This window comes from Anarhichas minor, unplaced genomic scaffold, assembly GCF_050575085.1.
Source record: "Anarhichas minor isolate MPS153535 unplaced genomic scaffold, ASM5057508v1 ptg000136l, whole genome shotgun sequence".
Taxonomy (NCBI): domain Eukaryota; kingdom Metazoa; phylum Chordata; class Actinopteri; order Perciformes; family Anarhichadidae; genus Anarhichas; species Anarhichas minor.
This window is the reverse complement of record NW_027466582.1, coordinates 4,515,290-4,539,580: the sequence shown is the minus strand read 5'-3', so window position 1 is coordinate 4,539,580 and position 24,291 is coordinate 4,515,290. Positions and strand designations below refer to the sequence as shown.

Sequence of the window (24,291 nt, the reverse complement as noted above, 5' to 3'; positions counted from 1 at the left end):
ACTCTGCACCAAAGTGTGTAAAATACAGATGTGATGTTTTGACGGACAATATTTCAAATGCAGTAATTATAGATGAATGTTTTGTGTTGAATTTTTCATAATCAAATTTCAGTCCAACCAAATGAGTTACATTTTTAGTCACCACAACTTAATTGAATTTTTCCAATTCAAAAATCACTTTTTGTGCTAAACATTCACTAGGTCAGGGGTGGGCAAACTTTTTGGCTCAGGGGCCACAATGAGTTTTAAAATTTGACAGACGGGCCGGGCCAGTAGCCGATGGATGGAGAGTGTTTGTGTGAACTAATATAAATTACAAGTAAAAGCCATTACCTGAAAAGTAAGAAAACTTGCATTTCATTTCAGTGGGAACAGTGTTGTTGGTCACCTTTTTTTGCCAGTGCATCAAAGTTTGGTGTCAGTTTGGTTGTGGCAATTCTCAGGACAGATCTGAGGTGTTCATCAGTTAACTGGGATCTGTGGCCTGATTTGTTGATGTTCAACACGCTGAGCGTCTGTTCACACACGTAGGTAGAGCCAAACAACACCAGCATCCTCTGTGCCATCCTCCTGATGTTTGGAAACTTGGCTTCGCTTCGTGAAGCATAAAACTCATCCAGTTTAAGGGAGTTGAACTTCTCCTTTCAGACAGAGTCACACTGAAGTCACACTCTGTTTTGTGTCCGTTCTTCTCAAAGCCGCTAACCGTGACTTTAGACGGCCGCTCTGTAGGTCTGATAACCCCGCTGGACACACCACTCGCTAATCGCTCCAATAGCTGCTGCTTCCTCCGCAAAAATAGATAATTTAACTGGACAACAGCTGCTAGTAAAGACAACAAGGTCAGCAACACCTGTACTCAGTTGTCCATGTTGAATTAACCTGGTAGATGATCGGTAATCAAGGCTGTTGTTGTTTGTGATCTTCCGGGAAAGGGTCATGTGATAGGTGTGCGACGAATCACAGAAGGACACGTCGTGACTGCTAAGAACCAATCAAGTAGCGAACGCGGGCGTCTACCTCATCGTTTCTAAACTTATGCGTTTACGAGCTAACTCCGGAGTTTTCAAACTCCTCCGTTTTCGATGCTCTAAAACTCCGGCGTAGTGTAAACGTAGCAAAACATATGCGTTCATAAATGGAAACGTAGTATTGTGGACAAGGCCTCAGTCTTTGACAATAAATAACATGGAAATAAATAACGGTTATTTGTATTTTATTTTTTTGCACAGTGGACAATCTTTCAAAGGGAACACCTCTTATCTTGGGGTTTGAGGTGATACTGTGTCACTGAAAATATATATTTTTTAATATTTTGTCAACCAAAATGTGCGTCACATACTATTACGTCGCTGTCAGGCGCTTTTCCCTGCAGGTGGCTAATCATGATTTGCAGACCCCCGCCCCGCCCTCGGTAAATTATCAATGGATAAATCCAAAAAAATAGAGATTAATTCTGCGTGGACGTATTCATTTGCTTTCAGTACCAACGATGCTGGCTTACCTGTATGCTTGATACCTGGCGAGAAATTTGCAAACAACAACAAATGTGATGTTGAAAGTCACTTCCAGAACAAGCACACAGCATGTGCTGAAAAGTGTCACGCTGGAGACGAGCGAAAAAGAGCGATTTCTCAACTGCTGCAGCAAACTCTCCTCTTCATAAGAGTTTGATATTGTTCTAACAGGTAAAATAGCAATAAAATGTCAAGAGTTGTCTTTATTCTTGTTCTATATTTTCATAAATACAACAAACTATAGTTTTTGTATATAGTAGATAGACAGACAGCGGTTAGGTAGGTAGAGAGACAATTTAATCTGTGCTGACTTTAGAATTGTGTTTTTATTTAAATCATAATCATATTGCCCATAACAGCAGTTGGAGTGAGCTTCAGCAATAATAACAACTTTATATATATATATATATATAGCACCTTTAAAAACAGAGTTTACAAAGTGCTTTGACAGACAAAGCAGCAAAAGCAAGACAACAATAACAACAGAGAGCTCAGCAGTGAGGCCCAACACAGCACGACAGCTAAGGTAAGAGTTAAACCCGGATAAAACAGTACCATCCATCCATCCATCCATTTTCCTCCGCTTATCCGGGGTCGGGTCGCGGTGGCAGCAGGCCAAGCAGGCTGACCCAGACCTCCCTCTCACCGGCAACATGTTCCAGCTCATTCTGGGGGATCCCGAGGCGTTCCCAGGCCAGCTGGGAGATGTAATCCCTCCAGCGTGTTCTGGGTCTTCCCCGGGGTCTCTTCCCAGTTGGACGTGCCTGGAAAACCTCCAGTGGGAGGCGTCCTGGAGGCATCCTAATTAGATGCCCGAACCACCTCAGCTGACTCCTTTCGACGCGAAGGAGTAGCGGCTCGACTCCAAGCTCCCTCCTGATGACCGAGCTCCTTACCCTATCTCTAAGGCTGAGCCCGGCCACCCTACGGAGGAAGCTCATTTCGGCCGCTTGTAGCCGCGACCTTGTCCTTTCGGTCACGACCCAGAGTTCGTGACCATAGGTGAGGGTAGGAACGTAGACCGAGTGGTAAATTGAGAGCTTTGCCTTCCGGCTCAGCTCCCTCTTCACCAAGACGGTCCGGTGCAAATGAGTTTTGAGAAGTGATTTAAAAGAGTTTACTGATTCTGCGAGCCTCATCTCCTCAGCCAGCTCGTTCCAAAGCCGAGGGGCCCTGAAGGCAAAAGCACGGTCACCTTAAATGTTCAGCCTCGGCTTTGGAACAGCCAGAAGGGCCCCACCTGAGGATCTAAGGCTGCGAGCTGGCTGACAAGGGGTCAAGATTTCTTCTATGTATTTTGGGGCCAGACCCATACCTGCTTTAAAAGTCAAATCAATTCTAAAACAAACAGAGAGCCAATGAACAGAAGCCATCTGTGAAATAAATCCCATCCTCTCATCCTCTTTAACCCTTTAAAAGCAGCAGAGAGTTTAATGAGCCGATGTGAAAATGCCCCCAAAATATTCATAAACTGTACAGCTTTTTTTTTTTTAAACTGAGGATTGCTGGTGTCCAATGTCATCCATCATATTGATACACAGAACATTGAGGATCCGTTTACAAAACGTCCGGAAAACGAAATTAAATGTAGCTGAAGAGCAAATGACTGAATTATCTGAGGAGGTTAAGATTGTGCAGAGTGGTAATAAAAGCTGCAGAGTGCTGCTCCCTGCTGGCTTTGCTGTATACATGAACATGCTGTGAAGTTATTTAACTTAGTGAGTGGAGAGTTCAGTTTGAATCCAGTAGCTGGCGGTAAAGCGACATTTTGAAAGCGCCCATTCAAAAACAAAGAAGAAGAAGACGAATAAATATACCTTTAACTTTCACTTTCTCTTCACTGTAGACGGGGACTGTGAGGACGGCCTTGGCGCAGTATACTACATAGACTTCTGTTTTTTATTTAGTTACGTGACTCTTTCTCTTTCCTCCCAGCGTCTCTCTTGTTCTTTCGGTTTAGTTCGTCGACAACAGCAGGTTTGTGTCCCAATCTATCACAAAACATGTCAGACCAACACCAGAAAAGACAGAAGCGATGCAGTGCAGTATAGAAAGTGAAATACAATCTGATGAATGTGCCTTTTCTTCTGCTTTTCCTACACTACAGGTGAAGTCATGTCGCATTTACTGAAGGAAATACAGGACATCGACGAAAAAGCAGCTGATGTGTTGAAACGTAAGAGACCATTTTATTTTTTAAATAGAGGATGATTTATTTAAATATATTTAGTGTGTCACAGGGTACTTCTCAAGTCTCTTAATTGCCATATTGACGACCGTCCCAAAGCTGTTATTTAACTCTGAGGAGGGAGGAGAGAGGAGAGAGGAGAGAGGAGGGAGGAGAGAGGAGAGAGGAGGGAGGAGAGAGGAGGGAGGAGGGAGGAGAGAGGAGAGAGGAGGGAGGAGAGAGGAGGGATCTCCGAGGAGCCATGAGCGAGGACTCACGAGAACAGCCTTCCAGGAAGTGTTTGAACGGCCGACACGCCCCCTCATTCTTCATCGGTCATGTGATTGGATTTTGCAGCCGATCGGACTGACAAGATTTCTTTTCAAACATGTAAACAGTGAAGACTGATCTCAGATTAAACTCGAGCTTTATATTTGATAAGTTTTCTGATTCACCGTCTGGTTTAAATAAATGTTCATTGTAGACTGAACAACAAAAGGACCACAAACAACTTTCTTCATTTATTAGAGAGATTTGTGTTTTCATGATCTGACTTTTCCCTCAATAACTTTTATTATGGAAACAATTAAAGTCAGAGAGAGCTGGAGAGATGATTCTCTCTCTTTCTCTTTCTCTCTCTCTTTCTCTTTCTCTAGAGAGAGAGAGAGCAGAGAGACTAAACACTTTTTACATCATTCATCATCATTTCATTCAGCCACGTGAGGCGGATCATTCCTGAGTGTCTGGTTTGATGAGTTATATAATTTAAGAGAAACCATAATCATTCTGGGTTATTTAATAATGACGTCACAATCTGAATTTCAAAACGTACCGACGCAAATAATTCATAAATAAGACGATCGCATTCCGCCGATCCTGCGCTTATAAACAGGACACAGTTTGTTAACAGACTACAGAGAGAAAACACCTCTACAGTGATGATAACTGTGTGTCTTTATTAGTTATTAATATTATTAGTTACTATTATTAAGTAGAGTGATCATGTGAACAGACACAAACTTCTCAAAAGTCTCTCCAGCTGTTAAAGCCGATTAACAGCTGATCCAGCTGTGATCAGCTGATCCTCCGTCATCAGAAACAGACGCAGCTTCACGTGACGCAACTGAGGAAAGGACGTCTCATGTCTCTTAAAACATATTTCCTCGTTTCCTCTCTCCTCGCATGGTTTCCTCCATGCATCCCTGGTGGGAGGGACTAAGACGCAAGGAAAGGACGCAAGTGAGGGAAACGGGGATGCAATTAAGAGACTTGAGAAGTACCCACAGTCGCAACAGTGACCCAGCATGTACAATACCAGGGCCCTGGCCCTCCTAAATGGAACAGGACCATAATACATGTTATTAATGCAGCTGTGTTTATCCTGCAATGACGCGTCAAAATGCTGGGAAAAGGGCCTATTGGTGCTGGAAACATAAAAACATCTTTCAAAAATGAGGTAAACTGAATTCAAACCAAAATCAGGGTTCCCAGTTCTTTGAACATTCTCCTATTTTCATTTAGCTGAGAATGAACTTTAGTCTATCTACCTACTTGTGTTGTGCTGTTCTTCAGCACTGAACGTGTCCTGGACAATGATCCATAGAAAAAGAGTGGGAACCCTGCGAAGTGTTTTCCAGCACTTACCCAACTCCTCACCTTGTTTTTGCAGAGGCAGAATTGTACACCGACTCAGACATCGAAGCGCTGACTCGAGAAGAAATACTTCAGCTGTTTCCTGCAGTTACGGATTTAAAACTGAGAAGGGCCATCTATGATGCAATCCACAAACCGGTGAGCTAACAAGTGTGACTAGAGAGGGAATTAAATAAAGATAAATAACATGGATAGAAACTAGTCACGAGGATTTGTAAAAAAAAGATTGAATGTAATATTATATTTTTGTTTCAGCGGGAGGTTGAACTGGTCCTAAACGAACTGAAGGGGTTCATCCCAATTGAATCTTTCAGGGGTATGTACAGCCTTGCTAGCAGTTGCTTTCACTTTCACATTTGGCAGATTGTTTCTGTTTGTTTGGACCATGAGAGTGGAGGCATTACATGTAACCTTGCTAATATTCTACAGGGACCAAATGTCCCAATTTGTCTGGGATTGTTCTACCAAATTGTGCCATTTTTCACCCCAATTAGAATAACATTAATAAAGATTATACTTTATCATCTATCATGTTCAATCACCATAAACTCATGTTTCACTCAATATTCACTGAGGGAATAAATCAAGTGAAAAGTAGGGTCATTTTCTCATTGACTTCCATACAATCAGACTTCTTTTTGCATCCGGAGGAGTCGCCCCCTGCTGGTCAGTAGAGAGAATGCAGGTTTTAAGACACTGCCGCATCGGCTTCGCTCGGCAGAACCGGAGGTGGCCGCCTGGTTTGAACATATGGTCACCCTATTGCATTGTCATCCAGATTCTAACACGCACAACCTGATTCTCTCTCTCCAGCTGCTCTGACTGACAATGGGGTCTTGGTTGATTACCTCCGAATCCTGAAGGACATGAAGACCCAAATGGATAACGTCCAGGGTTTCCTTGAAGCTCACATCAGCCTTCTGGAAGAATTCAGCAAAAATCAGCCTGACCAGGGATCAGCCAACTGTGGTCCAGTCACCAACGGCTGTCCAGGAGAAGCACAAGGTGAATCGTCTGCTTTAAACTGTCGTGTTTAATGAGTAGTATTTGAGAGTGTGACGAAAAGATGGAGTTGATTTTTGAAATGTATACTAAAATATTTGGAGTCAGTAATAATGCCATTTCATGTTACAGACTCTTTGCCAGGTTCAGGTAATGCAGATGCCAGAGGTAAAAAATTGCAGAAAATTGGCACCACTGGTGGCCATCGACCAGAACCACAAAGTAAATCTAACTTTCGTCCTCTTCATATTTTCATGTCATATAAGATTTTCTAAAAATTCAAGGTTCACTATCTGGTAAACATCTGTCCACCCTGCTACATGTAGGTGTTAAGTTAGTAAGATTCATTATAATTTTTCAGTAATTGTATTATGTCGTTTTCCTAACAGAGTCTTTGTCAGGCCCAAGTACTTCAGTGGAGCTCCACAGTGGCCAACCAGGAGGAGCACAGGGTGAATCTCTCTCTCTTTCTCTCTCTTTCTCTTTCTCTCTCTTTCTCTCTCTTTCTCTCTCTTTCTCTTTCTCTTTCTCTTTCTCTTTCTCTCTCTTTCTCTTTCTCTCTCTCTCATGTTTAATGAGTAGCATCCAGTTTGAGGTTCCATTACAACTCAACATGATGGTCTCTTTAGGGGTGGAATTTTTAAATTATGAACAATACATTTTCTTCTTTCTTTTAATAATTGTTTTTCATTTTAACCCTGTATTATTCAGACACCAAATGTGGTATTTACTTTTGAATTAGTTTTGGCCCCGACAAGAAAAATAAAAATTCAGTGATTCAAACTTCCATTTAGTCGATGTTCCCACAGTGTTTAATTAATACTCTTGGAACCATTTTTCACTCAAATACCAAAAATACTTTGGCCTCTAAATATTTTTACATATAGGTGTTAAGTTAGTATGGTTTATTTCATTTTTTTGAGTAAGTAATTGCATTAGGTTGTACCCTAACAGAGTCTTCGTCAGGTCCAAGTCCTTCAGTCACCGGTGGTCCAGTGGAGCCCCACAGTGGCAAAAATGATGGTCGTGCACGAGTAGCACCAGGTGAATCTCTCTCTCTCTCTCTCTCTCTCGCACTCACTCACTCACTCTCTCTCTCTCTCTCTCTCTCTCTCTCTCTCTCTCTCTCTCTCTCTCTCTCTCTCTCGTTTAATGAGTAGCATCTGGTTTGAGGTTCCATTACAACTCAACATGATGGTCTCTTTAGGGGTTGAATTTGTAGATTATTTACAATACATTTTAGAGTCAGTAAGTACATTTCATGTTACAGACTCTTTGCTAGGTTCAGGTACCTCAGACATGGGTGATCCAGTGGGGCTCTCTACTGGCCTCACTGGTGGCCATCCTCCACAAGGAACACAAAGTACATCTTTCTTCCTCTTCACACTTTCATGACGTATACGATTTTCTCATGAATCTCATTCTCATGTTTGTTCAGATTTTAAAATACATTATTAGCCTTATGATACTGTAATACCATTTAATCCAGTGAATTGAATCATACACAAAGCACACAGTGTGTTGGGGAATACTATCTGACTTTGGACCTTTGCACAACAGCTGATTGAAATCTAATTCTAAGTTTTTGGGACTTTTGATAAACATACGCTGCCGTAAGAACAATTATATTCCACTGTTCTGTCAAATGTATAAATCTGTGTCACATGCACAACCATTTTTCTTTCTGTAGCCGCGCTGTACAAGATGGTCGTCGGCGGTAAAACCTTCGATACCCACCTGAAGCTGATGGAGACAGTGGAGAAACGAGTTCAGAATCAGCTCCGGCATTGTGAAGGCAATCAGGAGAACCAGATCACTTTTGTCTTCTGTCCGATCAGTTCACGCATTGCGTCAGATGTTGAGGCAGCCATGAGTAATGTTACAGGTAAGGGAAGGAGTTTTTTCAGCCCGTTCATGTTGAAATGGAATATTGCATTGGATTTAGATAATCAAAGTTTAGTCATCAACATATTGATGTGTTGGACAACAGAGAATCTTTTGGTAACTCTCATTCTCTCTTTTGGTGTCCTCAGATAATAAACCTGTCATTCTGGTGTTGATGCACCACACACACGAGGTCAGGGCCACAACATCTATGAGAACGTGGCGTGGTGACGCTAGAGTTGTGTTGCATGTCAACGTCTTCTACCATGAGACGGTTGGATTACTGAAGTGTGAACAAAATGATGCCGCCGTCACTGAGATACAAACCAAATTAATGGAGAGCTTCATCCAGAGAAGTAAAGATACCAGTGGAAATGCCCAGGGTGTGGGTGATGACGTTAATGTACCCAGTGAAAGTTGGTGGATAATTGGTAAAAAGTTTTACAATGAATGCAAAAATAAAGATTAAATAAAAACGTGTTTGCTTCAAAGCATGAATGTGCAGTTTTGCTGTCCCTTTATTATACAATTGTGTTGTAGAAAGTGTATGTAAGGTGCGATGACTAATATACCGTATACTCTCAATAAAATGCAATTATGTGTGTAATCATATCGTCTGCTGTCCTTTTTTTTATGGCATTGTAATTATGATTAAAAACCATGAGCCTGGCTCATTTTCGCCATACATTGTGTAACAATAGTCTGGATAAATTATTTTATAATGAATTACTTAAAACTTAGCACATTCAACTACACCACACCCATGTATGTTGTGTCAAAATATTTGTGTGCAGTAGCATTTAGATTAGAAAATGTCAGTCTTTGTATCTCGTACTCAACTCTGCACCAAAGTGTGTAAAATACAGATGTGTTTTGACGGACAATATTTCAAATGCAGTAATTATAGATGAATGTTTTGTGTTGAATTTTTCAAAATAAAATTTCAGTCCAACCAAATGAGTTACATTTTTAGTCACCACAACTTAATTGAATTTTTCCAATTCAAAAATCACTTTTTGTGCTAAACATTCGCTAGGTCAGGGGTGGGCAAACTTTTTGGCTCAGGGGCCACAATGAGTTTTAAAATTTGACAGACGGGCCGAGCCAGTAGCCGATGGATGGAGAGTGTTTGTGTGAACTAATATAAATTACAAGTAAAAGCCATTACCTGAAAAGTAAGAAAACTTGCATTTCATTTCAGTGGGAACAGTGTTGTTGGTCACCTTTTTTTGCCAGTGCATCAAAGTTTGGTGTCAGTTTGGTTGTGGCAATTCTCAGGACAGATCTGAGGTGTTCATCAGTTAACTGGGATCTGTGGCCTGATTTGTTGATGTTCAACACGCTGAGCGTCTGTTCACACACGTAGGTAGAGCCAAACAACACCAGCATCCTCTGTGCCATCCTCCTGATGTTTGGAAACTTGGCTTCGCTTTGTGAAGCATAAAACTCATCCAGTTTAAGGGAGTTGAACTTCTCCTTTCAGACGGAGTCACACTGAAGTCACACTCCGTTTTGTGTCCGTTCTCCTCAAAGCCGCTAACCGTGACTTTAGACGGCCGCTCTGTAGGTCTGATAACCCCGCTGGACACACCGCTCGCTAATCGCTCCAATAACTGCTGCTTCCTCCGCAAAAATAGATAATTTAACTGGACAACAGCTGCTAGTAAAGACAACAAGATCAGCAACACCTGTACTCGGTTGTCCATGTTGAATTAACCTGGTAGATGATCGGTAATCAAGGCTGTTGTTGTTTGTGATCTTCCGGGAAAGGGTCACGTGATAGGGGTGTGACGAATCAGAGAAGGACACGTCGTGACTGCTAAGAACCAATCAAGTAGCGAACGCGGGCGTCTACCTCATCGTTTCTAAACGTATGCGTTTACGAGCTAACTCCGGAGTTTTCAAACTCCTCCATTTTCGATGCTCTAAAACTCCGGCGTAGTGTAAACGTAGCAAAACATATGTGTTTATAAATGGAAACGTAGTATTGTGGACAAGGCCTCAGTCTTTGACAATAAATAACATGGAAATAAATAACGGTTATTTGTATAAATAAAGGTTGCCGACCCCTGATCTAGTGGGATCCACTGAAACACCAGGTATTGCAGGAAAAAGGCTAAATGAATGCGGCCTTTACTATAATTTTGTACCAATATTCGATGGGCCGGATTAAAAAGCCCAGCGGTCCGTATATGGCCCGCAGGCCGTAGTTTGCCCATGCCTGCACTAGAGTCTAATTGGTTGGAAGATCTGGGGGAATAGCATGAACATCCTGCATGTTACACCTGCATGGCTCCTCATTGACAGGTGCTTCTCTGCACATATGTCCACACATTTGTTTTTTATTTTTGTTTCAAACACAAAGTTTATGTTCATACATTTGTCAAAGCTACAATCATAGACGCATCAAAGAATGTGTCAACTATGTACAGGCTCAGGGGCTGTAAGTGTCAGGGGAACCCTCTGGCCTTCACCGACAAAATGTCATTTAAAGAGATGTGAACCAAAAGAGACTCAAAATGCCGAGAAGGAAACACAAAACTAGTACAAAAAGGAGCAAAACATCCACAAAGAGACACAAAAAAACTACAAAGAGACTAAAACAAGTACAAAGAGACACTTTATTACTACAAAGAGACACTTTATTACTACAAAGATACACTCAATTACTACAAAGAGACACTCAATTACTACAAAGAGACACTCAATTACTACAAAGAGACACTCAATTACTACAAAGAGACACTTTAGTACTACAAAGAGACACTCAATTACTACAAAGAGACACTCAATTACTACAAAGAGACACTTTATTACTACATAGAGACTCAAAATGACAAAAAAGACAAAACTACAAAGAGACTCAAAATGACTACAAAGAGATGCAGCACAACAAGCTGTAAACACAACATGGACATATTGTCTTATTTTACACTTGATATGGTCCTTATTTGCACAACCAGCAGATACAGAACAACACAAGCATTTATTTAGAGTTGTGTTTCTGGATATTTAAAGAATGCAGGTCAGCACAATAGTCAGCTACAAACATGGCTGATAAGAGCAGTGAGAATAAACTAAAACAGTCCAGTTGTGTGCCAAAAAAAGCTAAAACCTAAAAGACACAAAAACGCTCTGTAGAGAAGCAAGAGGAAACAATTCAAAATCGGAACGTGGAATCAATAATCAATGCTCTCAAATTAAAACAACAATAGGAAAAAAGCACCATATTTCTTCCCCTGCGTTATGTGCCATGTGGTGTGTCAGATTTACCACTAAAGCCGGTTGCCTCTTGTATGAGTATTCATGTGTGACTTCAGAGTCGACTTGTGCCGAAATCTTTTATCACACACTGAGCAGCTGAAAGGTTTCTCTCCTGTGTGCGTTCTCATGTGTGTTTGTAAAGTTGAACTCCGGTTAAAAGAGTTCTTACAACCTGAGCAGCTGAAAGGTTTCTCTCCTGTGTGGATTCTCATGTGTCTCTTTAAATATGAACGCCGGTTAAATGTTTTCTCACACTCAGAGCATCTAAATAGTTTCTCACCAGCACTACGTCTTGAATCACTGACAAGGACTTCATCAGGTTTCACATAGTTTAAACCTGACTGAGGTTCTCTGGTCTCCTTCCAATCATCACTGTCATCAGTGTCAGAAGAGTCTACAGTCTTCTCATCAGTATCTGGTTCTTGATGAACCTCTTCTTGAACCACCAACAGCTGCTGGACGTCTGCAGGAAAACAGTAAACACACACAGAGACGTTACAAAGAAATATTAGTATTGAGTATTAGTATTATAAACTGAGCATCTAAATAGTTTCTCACCAGCACTACATCCTGGTCTGGTCTCCTTCCAATCATCACTGTCATCAGTGTCAGAAGAGTCTACAGTCTTCTCATCAGTATCTGGTTCTGGATGTCTATCTGGATCTGAGTTCCTGCCTGGTTCTGGTCCTCCACAGTCCTCTCCATCAGCTTCTGTTTCCATCTGTTCAGTTTGTCTTTGATGAAGCTCTGAGGACTGAGCTTCCTCTTCATCATCTTCAGTCTTCACAGGAGTGAATGAGAACTTGACATCAGCCTCCTCCAGCCCTTGAAGCTGCTCTCCCTCCTGACTGGTGCAGAGTTCCTCCGGTTCCTCTTTAATGTGTGGGGGTGCTGGGTCCTCCTGGTCCAGACTGTAGCTCCACTCCTGCTGCTCAGGGGGAACCTCTTCTTGAACCACCAACAGCTGCTGGACGTCTGCAGGAAAACAGTAAACACACACAGAGACGTTACAAAGAAATATTAGTATTGAGCAGATAGTCTCCTGTGCATACACTTTTCTTTCCTGCCATCATTCCCTCTTACACTCCCTGTGCACAGTTACCAAACAGAAAAAAAAAGTGTGGCACTACCCAACATTGTTAAGAAGTATTCAAAGAACCTGCATCGTCCATAAAGTCCGGCTGAGATGTGATCATGTGGGCAGTTATTGTTGACTAATGTACGTAAACCTGCCAGCGTAGAAACAGTGGATAGAACCTTCAGAAGCATTCACAACGTAACCGTGGACGTGCATCATCGTTTCTGAACCAATAGCACTCCACCTTGGTAGTCAGCCAGAGAGAACATCCACGTAAAGATGATGAAACTGAAATGTGACAATAACAACAATGACACAATCTGAACCAATAAACGTCGTCTGCTCTCAGGAACCTAGTAGGTCGAGGTTGAACCCCCCCACCCCCTCCTACACACACACACACACGATTGTTTGTTGCTTTTAGGAAGTATGATTGTAATTGTTTGATGTTTGTTGATGTATATTATTGATTTATGATCAGTATTGTTCATATAAACTGTTATATTTTAGGGAGCAGTGTTCTGTGATGATTTTGTACATTGGTGTTGTGATAACAGCTGGATGTTATAGTCAGTGCTCCCATTCAAACCTTCACCGCCATACGCTGCACCCCCTTTCCATTGTTGCAATGGACCCAGATAATTTAATGTTTAATAAACTCTTATGTGACCATGAACATATGAATCATTTTAGAATTCAACAAGCTGCAAAATCCACGTGGTGTTATCAAAGAGAACAAATTGTAAATATTTTCCGTCATAAAGAAGCTGAGAGAATAAACAGTGAACCAACCTGCTCTGTGTAACCGGAGCTGAGGGATGAAAACAGCGCGCAGTTGCCTCTGTTGTCGCTCGTTCTCCTCTTTTGAACGAGAAAGTTCCTCCTTGTACTCCGCTATGGTTCTTTCAAACAGACCAAAGATCTCCTCAGCAGCCGCAGTTAGTCGCTGGTTGACTAAACATCTCAGCATTTGGACTTTAGACATCTTCACTAACCCACAGAAACTTCTCCTCCAGACAAACTAACCGTTAAAAACGGTTCGCTCACTCTGAGCTGCGCTGTGTTGCTAGGTTACGTTCGGGTCCGTTTACTTGCTGCTAGCATGCTAACTTCATTAGCTCCGTAGGACACTTGGAGACAATCCACCAACGACAGTCAAAAACACCGTTTACTCTCCGTTAAAGTGTTTGAAGCGGCACTTGTGGCCGTAAAAACCGCCTGTGGTCCGCTGGTAGAACTGGTGAGCACCTTATGGACCTGCGTGTGTAATATAGTTGAAAAGGTTCCCGCTAAATGGGAACACTACGCCACCTGCTGTTGTAAATTTGTACCTGCACTGAATAGTAGACGCAAAGGACTATGGGTAATCCTGAACCCATTCATTACTACGGGTCCGTGAATGTCCGTGGACAATATAATGTTAACTAACTTTAAAAGTACATAAGAGCTGAGCTGGCTTTATTTTGTTGTATATTATTTGTCTTAGGTTATATTCGTCATGTTTTCATTAAGTTAAGTAATCGTTTTTTATGTGTTTTATTGCCAGTAAAAATGTCTCCGGTATAGCTAGCTAACATTAACGTGATGCCGTCTTTCTGAACAGAGCATGTGCTGTTGTCCACAAGTGATGAACTGTTGTCCTTTGTCATATATGCAGGTATGTTACAGTATGTTGTTCTATAGAGTGTGATACTATTTTAAACATGCAGATGGAGTATTTTCTATAGTCTACATGTTTATTCATTTACACAATTGTTATTATAAAATGGAAAATACTTTTAAAAAAAGGTAACAGTCCAGTGTGAGAAATCTGTGTAAATATATTTTTGGTTATATATTTTTTTGTATTTCTCCTCATACATTTAAGAGAGAGACAATTTCTATTTCGGCTATTTTATTTACATGAAATTAAACCCACTATACGATCACTGTATCATAATACCACTGTGTTAGTGTATTTCAAAATGGGTAATCCGGAACACAACGGAGGATTCATTACTAGAGCATGCGCTGTTGTCCACAAGTGATGAACTGTTGTCCTTTGTCATATATGCAGATGTGGAATAAACCTGCTGTTACCACAAGCCTGACCAGCACCAAGAGATTCATTTAGCCAGGAGACATCTCACAGAGGTTACACGTGGACAGAACCAGCTTCATCTGCTAGGTCAAGCGCCCGATGCTTTTATTCTGGAAAGAGAAAAGCTATTTTCCTCTGAAAAACCAGGCCGGAAGTTGGACATTGTTTACAAACTGCTTCCAGTCGGCATTCCAAGTTAGCGCGCGTTGTGTTATTTTCCGTTATTTATTTCGAGGAATATTTCTGACAGACTGCCACCAACGAGCTTTCTGCACCAACAACGCAATGACAAGTTACCAAAAATGATATTCCGGTTCGTGAAGCTAATTTGGTGCACACCAGTTAGCTAACTGTTAGCTAGCTCAACAGATAACTCACTGCATGGCTGTGTGATTACTTTGAACAGCTGTTAGCTACAGGGAGGCAAATAATGTCTGTACTTAGAAGCTTCTCATCGGTAACTATCCCGAAGAGAGTTTTAGGCTACTTATATCCGTTTTGCAGCCAGGTTAGCTGTAGTTAAGTTAGCTTGTTATGTCTCTGCAACTAGCCAGCTGTTAGCTAAAGTTTGTCCCACTTCGTTGTGTGTCATGCTCATCGGTCGCGTTCTGTTGAGACCGATTATTAGATCGACGTGTTCGAAAATCGTTCGTTTACAGAGTTGTTTTGCTGTCAATGAACTCCCACTCCGGAGGCTGCATCCCACATCCACCAGTCACTGTTGTAACGTCTCCGCGCTGAAGCTATCTGCACACGTGCTCCGACTAAAGGTAATTAAATGAAAGTCTTTAAAAGAAAGAAACAGTGCAATATGATGATGGTTGATGGTCGTTCCTCTTTGTTTTAGTCCTGTCTGTATCAGCGAACAGTGTGTGACATGCAGCCAGCCAGTGTCTCCTATGGCAAAGAGACCACACCTGCCTCAGGTGATGGTGAGGAGGGTGGTGGTGGTTGTGAAGAAGCTCTGATTAGAGAGGAGACTGGGACAGAAGATAAGGAGCGGAAGAAGATGAGTCCAGGTCAGGTGGATGCAGTCACCATGAAGGTCCCTCAAGACACCAGCGCCTCCACAGAGCCGGGTGAGTACAACTGACTGCCTGAGACGCTGCCGGGGGTTTGCCAAAATTTAATTCAGCACTTGTTTAAACTATTTGACTTGGGTACGCTCGGAAAAAAACAACTTACGCAGTGGCACTTTGTACCAGAGGGATGGATGGATGGAGGTTACAGTAGTGATGGGCGGATGGAGTCTAATTGTGCTGGAAAAATATTTGAAAGTACGATGACATTTGGTGGTTTGTAAAACGTATAGAAGCCTGTTAAGAAGCTCTACAACACCTTCCTGATTATAACAATTTGTGTGCAATTAAAGTCCAAGAAGACTGTGTGCTATTATTAAATCTTTAGTACTCCTGTTCAGAATTGCTTCATTAGATGCAATTATTATTTTTGTTAGTGGTTCTCAATTCAAAAGAGAAATGATCCCTCCATCAGTCACGTCATGACATTTGTTTCCCTTTTTTATCCAATTAAATCACTTAAAGTGTATAAGATATTGCTTCATCTTGTTGTGAACCATTTCCAAAAGCTTTAGTGAAGCACACTGAGTGTATAGTTGTCTTTTTGGTGCGCCTAATCAATATCTTAAGGAAAAAGCCACATGGGACAAGTATACTGTGTTCCTGAACCATGCCCATGCACCCCATGTGTATGAGTGCTCTCCTATTCATGTTCATACATATACAATATGTGTGTTTGTTATATTGTAATTTATCTCTCAAGCAGGATCAAGCGAGAGGCAGATGAGGAGGAAGATAAAGAGGGCGAGGCAGAAATTGAAGAAGAAACAGCTCAAGTCGGCTGATACTTTGGATACGTTAATGTCGGAGCTTCCGTTTTCTGTGACCAGCCCCACTACATGGAAAGAGCTTGCATGTATGCATGTTCTTAATATGTTTTGATGAACTCTAGAATTCACTTTTCCTTTTTTAAATATAAAGTTGGCTCGCCCCTTGTTGTCTAGTTTCCAACTCAGAGTCGACCCAGAAAGAGAGGAAGAGGAAGAGAGGAGACAATGGAGGGCGAGTGGACAGCGAAGAGGACGCAGAGAAGAAGAAGAAAAAGAAAGAGAAAGAGAGCCAACGACCCAACTACTTTGTCTCCATCCCCATCACCAACACACAGGTGATGAATTACTGGTCTCTTCACTTTGCTGTACTTTAAGGATCATGCTGAAGTTTGTGCACATTGTGTCCCGTTTATTACAAAACTGCAGATACTTCTCTATATCTAAGCTTTGCCAGTTCATTTACAGTTGATCAGCCTAATTATAAATCGCGTGATTCTCTCACTTCTAATAAGTAGCTTCCAAATTCCCAATATCATTCATGGTTGCAACTCAACCGCCTGCTCAAAAGACTTTACAAAAAATATGTGCTTCCATAATCATTGTGATGGATTATCTGTATCATAAGCATGTTTCAAGTCTTTCAAGTTTATCTCCACACTGCTAGAATAAATGGAAATGTGTGGATGCATGGCAGGTTGTAAAAACAGCATTCAAAGTGTAAAGGTATGATTTGGACAGTTGGCAGTAATTTGCTAAAGATTTGTAGTAAATTGACCAAAACATACAAAGACGTTGGTGTCGTCCTTCACGAAAAACATCCGTGTGGGTTGCTAAACTATACTAGAGGAGATAAGAGAACCAGAAACCCTTTAAATGATCTGTTCTCTCCATCTGTCTTTGATGAATTTAGTGTCTGACACTTGGTCATGGTCAGTGTAGCTCGATCTATAATGGATAAAAACTCTGAATTCAGGTCAATTACCTGAGAGATGATGACTCTGAAATTTGAATGCTTACTGACTCAAAAGCTCCTCTGAATGAACATTGATGGTCCTCATCTATTGACGCCTCAGCTGTGATGTTGAACGGCAGAAGTTGCTCCAGTTTCTCCTCCGTTCAGTCTTCCCCCCCGTCCATACCAAGAGGAGTGGAGGGGTAGGACCAGAGACAGAGAACAGCCAGTTCATGTGTGTGACAGCGTCTGCCGGCTGCTGCTAATTAAATGTATCCAACGACAGATCAGTTCAGCTGTGAGCGAGGTCCAGGAGGCGGTGCTTCAGCAGGAGCCCCGATTGGCCAAAGCCATGCTCCCCGTCCCAACTCTCCACATCACGCTGTTAGTCACTCATCTCGCCAGTCAGGAGCAAGTAGACCTGTGAGTGGACGCACACACAATGAACACAAACATACAAACAATCCCAGCATACACACAGTATATTGAGCCGTCTAATGTATCCTGTAATTTGCAGAAATCCTACATTATGAAGAGTGGTGCGCACCAAATTGCTTATAATTAGAGCCATAAATTCACAAGCACAACAACATGAACACGTGTCGTTACTTGAATGTTAAACAGTCCATTAACTGGTGAAGTCTGAGCTGTCGGGAAACAAAACGGTTCAAAGTTCAGATAGTCGAACAAAATGTAATCCAATACCGGTGCTACTGTATGTGATTGCAGACCACCGTATATATTGCATTGTTGATTTGTCCCCCTCTTTATGTACACATGCATGCATATGATTACTAATACGCTTTTTGACACACACACAGACCTCATTACAGAAAATCTTATCCCAGTTTATGATGACATTTAGGATTGTCAGTATTACAGAAACATATGTTATTTTAGGTAAGAAATGTAGCTTTTACAGAACCGTCCTAATTAAGAGAATCCCAAATTAGGGCGACATAGAGCCTGTCCTTGATTCAAAATAACTGCAGAAAATGTCAGCAGCACTGTTGTTAGATCTGTATGACAATGAAGATGGGGAACAATACAAACACACACAATGATTGGAAGGCTACTAAAACCATTTAATCACGCTGTTATATATATTCTGTATATATTAAACTACAAAGGTTTCCATCGATATGTTTAGTGCTCAGACTCCTCACAGTGACAAGTGAGAGCCGTTGATTTTATGAACGACCGGCACATTCTAATTATATACAGGCATGACCGGACGAGTGGTGATTAAAGAATCAAATTTACAGTTCTAGTGAGGAGGAGAGGTCTGAGATAGGATGATTGCAAAAGGCATTGGATTTATTAATCCAAAAATACGGCCTTAATTGGTATTAAAATGTCTTAAATCAGCCTTTAAAAGGTCTTAAAAATGTGAGAAGTAGGATTTTTATTTCTGACCTAACAATTTTAAAATGTGACGATAACAAAACACAATCCATACAAGTCAAATGAGGGAGTAGGAGACTTATTCCGCACAATGTTGGTGGACTCTGAAACTGCACCCAGTTCCGACAAGACAGCCTACATCGGCAAGTTAAACTTTGGATTTTGTACAATTGGTGTTAAATTCTTAAGCGTTAAACTGAAGGAACGCTGGATAGGAACCGGTAATGAGTTTAGGAAGTGCTTTTATATTAGGAAGATAGATTTTCTCCTTCCTTTGAAACTTTAAGATAAGACGAGCCGTTTAAGATGTTTTTCTGTGCTGCACATTGACTAATCGTTATGTCTGTTCTGTAATTTAGGATAGAGTAGAATTAATTCTCTTTGTCTTGTCCTGGTCTCTCCATTTTCCTTATTGCTCCCCCAGAATACAACACACTACAGCTAAAATACTGAACTTCAAACATGAAGAGTATCCCGTAAATTAGTTAACTGCCATAGTCGGATTTCCCATTCAGTCTCTGTGACCATGTACATTATCACAACACCAGAAACAAGGTCTTGCTCATGTTTGTTTTGTACAGACATAAGTTACTGCTTGAAGACGGGGATGCAGAGTTCTGCAGTGACTAATCACCAACATGTCACGTTACTGCTGCTCCTGTCTTATCTCTTCCTCTCCGTACTTTCAGGAAAACCTGTTGATACGCCTGCAAATGTTCTAGGTTTATATTCCTCTGATGAAACACTGCTGAAGGAGGACAGTGCCTGAGGATAGAATGTAGTTTATAATGTAGTCTGAGGCTTTTATTACAATTAATAATCAGAATAAGACTGCCTCCTTTAGACTTTTTGACATACGTTTCATTACTTTACATTGCAATATCCCCCCCAAAAATTGTGATGTGAATGGTCATATTGTCCCACTTAAGTTAATCATCTCATTGCTTATATTTTTTATGTTATAATCACCCGTATAAAGACAGAAAGTACTAACCAAAGTAGTGTCTCCATTGAGGAAAAATGCGACCAGTTTCTAGTATTTTAGGTAAACTAGAAGAACTGTGAAAAACTAATTCCCATGTTGAATATGTGGTTAAAAATAAAAAGTACATTTCATATTGTGAAGTTGTCGTCCTAACATTTCATGACCAGGGTTTAAAGACACAACTCAATGCAGCTGTGGAACGTGTCGGCCATGTTTATGTGGCGATACTGATGCTTAATCTGCATCACGCAGAAGATTGTGTCATTAGTAATCACTAGATTCACTCGTTATGTAATATGAGAGGGAGGGAGAGAGAGGATTAAGTTGTGAATTGGTGTGTGTGTGTGTGTGTTGTGTTGTGTGTGTAAATTCATGTGTATATTTCCTTATAGGGCGGCAACTGTGCTGGCTCAGTTCGAGCCGTCATTGGCTGAGCTACTGGGTGGGCGGGACCTGGTGCTGCCCTTCTCAGGGATCGGTCACTTCAGGAAGGAGGTGGTGTTTGTTGGGCTGGCCCCCGGAGAACACAGACACACACTGGACAGCGTGGCAGGTCAGTGTCACTATATTACACTTTGTTCATCATAGTAGTTTTCTCAGTGCTACCCGTGCTGTATATTACTAAGGGGAAACATTTCATCAGAGGATGTTAATGTGATACTGTACGTTCTCTTTTGTGTCCCGGTGGAGGGACGTCTGAACTCGGGGTCAGCTGAGGACTGCAGCTGGTTGGAGGATTTGTAGTCTTTGTTATGGATGCTCGCTGACGTGGGGGATTTGCTACGGGTCACAGATTAGACCGCTTTAAGGGAGCGTGGGGTATATTCTGGGGGTTGTCGGTGGTAAAGTGAGTGGGCTAACTCTCATTTAAAGTTCATAGGTGGTCCAAGCCTGCCTGTTCTTGTGGACATGCGTTAAGGTGATCTTGTGGGGAGCAGGCGGAATGGTTTGACCTTACCTGTGGCCCTTCAGTCGGGTCCTGTACTATAATATAACACCGTAAGAACATAATGGATGTCGATGGATGTAAGCTTGAGTTCTTGATAGTCAACCACTTGCACTCATTTGATATTGAGTGTAACGACATCCTCGTAGATCTGGTCAAATTATATTGTATTTGCATGATTTTCTGCGTGTGTGTGTGTACCTGCATACTATTCACACACACACACACACACATCTGGGGTTGTGCATGTGACATGCATTCATTCATCTGATGACGTCTGTTGTTTTTTATCTGTACAAGTGTGGGGGTGTGTGCAGAAGCATTTATGTGTTTTTGTGTTGTGCCTTTGGCAAAAACACTAATCTAACATTTCTAAGAGGATTCTGTGCTCTTGCAACACCAACACACACGCACACGCACTCATAATTGCTTAATGAGAAATATGCAGGCAGGGATTTGCAAAAGTAGACACATGCTTTTCTGTGCACAGGCTCAACAGGAAATGTCCCAGCCGCTCATCCAGTGTCTTAACTGCTCAGAGCAGAGCAAATACTACATTTGGCATGTTGGTGATGGCCGAGACAAATCCCAAAAGGCATTTCATCTCGAGGCTTGATATGAATAGGAAACGCAGTAAATTAATCTTTTAAATAGAAAGAGCTACAAGGGCTGAGGTTTTACGTAATTACCACAGCTATCAGGTTTAGTTAAATCTTAGGCAGTAGTGATGTGCTTTTCATACTAAATGACCAGAGAAGCGTGTGGTAGTGATAGAGGGTGTGTCTTCTTCTTGCTTAGACATTCAACATGCAGCATAAAAAGTGTTAAAGTCTGGATCTATCCCATCAAACTGTGCCTCTTAGCTGACACAAACACAGGCAGACCCTCCATAATTGACCCAACCAAACACAATCAACTCTAACCCTTGAGTGATGGAGTGCGAGCTGCAGCAAAGGTGAAGTGTGTTGAGAAACTATTAATAGGAACCAATTTTGCTCAATTGCTGATTTGATCTTGACGTTTGGGCGGTGACATTTTGCCTTTACATGGCAGTAGTTGGGCTTTAAAACAGCCCCAAAAACACAGCAACACATCTGTATAGTCTCATTCTCTGAACACCTGTATGACCCGCAGCATGTCGACACTTTCAAAACGCTTGTCAAACAAAAAGAGCGGTCATAAAGAACGGTGCCAAGTAGTTCCAGATTTCTTTCCCGAAGTTTTATTAATATTCCTGACGTGAAAAATGAAACGGCAACATCAGAAGATAAAGGTCCGTATTGTTACCCTTGGAAAAGCAATATAAGGATAAGGCGTGAAATCAGACTCTCCTGTCCTCTCGCCTGCTCCTTCCACCACTCTTATTGATTATCTACTAGCCTTTCTCTCCCTGTAGAGCTGCTCTACTAAAAATACCTCCATGGTTTCCCTCTAAACCTCATCAGCTGGTGTGTGCGTCTTTGTTTGTGTGTGTTTGTCCTTGCTGGTCTTCTTGTGTATGTGTTCATGTCATGTGTTCATGTGATATGTGAGTAAAGAGCTTCTGACACACATTCTGTGCCATCTATGTCTGCGCTGTTTGTGCCAACTGACATAATAACTGACATTCCTCCTTTTGGCCTTATCAATAAAAATGGTTGCTTGTATGACCTTCTGTTGTGTTTGTGTGTTGCAGATCTGTTGCGGAGCCATTTTGAGGAGAAGGGTCTTCTGCAAGAAGGCAATCGTGGGTTTGAACCCCACCTCACCATTATGAAGCTGTCCAGAGCATCCAAACTACGATCCCAGGTACACACACACACGTACACACACTAAGCTTCTATAGTGGTAGAGATGCTCAGTAAATTAGCATGTTATCAACATGATTATCAGTCCAACATACATTTTACTGCCAATATATAACTGATTGTAATGTTTTTTTTTTATTATCTTCTACAGGTTTGTAGTTTAATTCTAGTATCAAGCTGTTTTTTAATCTGTAGGCATGTTGGAGAAGCTGAACACATTTTACTTTCTAGTGTAAGAGAAATACAGAGAGTCGCTCCCCACTGGGCCTCTGGGAAGTTCTTGCATTGTGCACATCAGAAAACAATTAATAGATTTGACTATAAACTACTTGAACTGTAAGACCAAGTTGTGATTTAAGTCACCAAACAAAAAACAAAACAACCCATTATATTCAACAATTTCTGTAGTTGCATAATAAATTAATTTTAATGAATCAATAAGAGCATAGAGTTGCACTGGCACAGCATGGTTTTGTTTTTAATGGATCATGTCAACATAGATTTGCATCGTATTACTTACTCCAATTAAGCGTTCATACGCAGTCGCAGTGCCAAATTATTGTTCCGGACAAAACTACTATTGTGAACAACACGCCTGCTGTGGTATTTTATAAGATTTTATGGTTTCTGAACTGTTATATTAGAGTGGATTAGGGGGAGAAGTTACACAGAAGTAGGAGAAAGGTATGTGAAGAAGGGAAACAGAAAATGGCGGCGTGATTGAGAGAATGGGTATGAAATGGATAAAGATTTAAATTAGAGGCGGGGGGGGGGGGGGGGTGGACAGGAAAATAAGCTTGTCCTTTGACACCTGTTGACATTGTATCCTGACTGGCGTCTGCTGGGCGGCTTCTTGTCCACCCCAGGCCGTGTGTGTGTGTGTGTGTGTGTGTGTGTGTGTGTGTGTGTGTGTCAAGAGTGAATGCCCGTGTCTTAAAAAGTGTGATGAACATGACATTAACAGTATTTTCCCTTTTGTGTGTCTCTCAGGGTATAAAGCGTGTGGACCCGGCTCTCTACTCCAACTATACAAACAAGTAGGTGTTTGTTCTGTCGTGTAACCGTTCAGACATCCAAGCACACTGACCAGTCCAGAGGACATTATTTGTCCATTCTTCATGCTTCAGGTGTAATAATGACAAACAGGAAAGACCTACTGCACTGTTTGCATGAATCCAATTTTAACTATTTCTTTAAATCAATTTTGTGAATCACTGGTTTATTCTTCAAGACCCTATGATTGTCTTTCCACTTTAAATGTTTTAACAGTAATGCATAATGTTTGTATTATTCCCTTCTTTCTGTCACTCTGTCTGTCTCATTGCAACACTGCAACACAGGTTTTTTGGAGACCAGACAGTTGAGCGGGTGGATCTTTGTTCCATGTTGAAAAAGAAGCAACAAGATGGATATTACCACACTGAGACGTCACTACAACTTGGTTAGTACGCACGCACACACACACACACACACACACACACAGGGACATGTGTGTGTAGGCAGTATTTGGCTATCGGGTGCATTATTGACCCCCAGAGGGCGCCCTCTGCTCACATACAGAACAATGAGTTTCTGTTGCAGTGGGGCAAGATTGGCATATTTTGGGGAAATATGTTGCTGTAGTTGTTGTGTGTTGTATTTCCTGCCAATGATGTTGGATGACAGATAAGATGCTTCAAAGTTGTGTAAAGTTGTGAATAACTTAGGGTAGGTTGTTGACTGT

The 24,291-nt window shown here is 41.5% G+C and overlaps 2 protein-coding genes across 5 annotated transcripts in view; both read left to right on the top strand.

Moving 5' to 3' along the window:
• The first annotated feature begins 3,337 nt into the window (after positions 1–3,337).
• Positions 3,338–8,833, top strand: LOC142941576 (uncharacterized). Its single transcript, XM_076083537.1, has 10 exons — positions 3,338–3,494; positions 3,625–3,693; positions 5,354–5,475; positions 5,593–5,653; positions 6,151–6,342; positions 6,472–6,561; positions 6,729–6,791; positions 7,279–7,383; positions 8,030–8,224; positions 8,373–8,833. Exons 2-10 carry the CDS (start codon positions 3,633–3,635, stop codon positions 8,690–8,692), a joined length of 1,209 nt encoding a protein of 402 aa, XP_075939652.1. The 5' UTR covers positions 3,338–3,494; positions 3,625–3,632; the 3' UTR covers positions 8,693–8,833.
• Positions 8,834–14,811: 5,978 nt separating this feature from the next.
• Positions 14,812–24,291, top strand: part of akap7 (A-kinase anchoring protein 7) — a 35,190-nt gene continuing 25,710 nt past the window's right edge. The window contains exons 1-10 of one of the 4 annotated variants that reach the window (XM_076083962.1): positions 14,814–14,958; positions 15,305–15,415; positions 15,493–15,724; positions 16,428–16,580; positions 16,669–16,829; positions 17,733–17,869; positions 20,228–20,388; positions 22,457–22,569; positions 23,559–23,605; positions 23,909–24,009. In XM_076083962.1, coding sequence (XP_075940077.1) covers positions 15,523–15,724; positions 16,428–16,580; positions 16,669–16,829; positions 17,733–17,869; positions 20,228–20,388; positions 22,457–22,569; positions 23,559–23,605; positions 23,909–24,009 — 1,075 coding nt within the window. In that variant the 5' untranslated portion in view covers positions 14,814–14,958; positions 15,305–15,415; positions 15,493–15,522. Of the gene's footprint in view, positions 15,416–15,492; positions 15,725–16,427; positions 16,581–16,668; positions 16,830–17,732; positions 17,870–20,227; positions 20,389–22,456; positions 22,570–23,558; positions 23,606–23,908; positions 24,010–24,291 lie in introns of all 4 variants that reach the window. The other 3 variants (XM_076083958.1, XM_076083960.1, XM_076083961.1) reach the window with 3 other exon arrangements.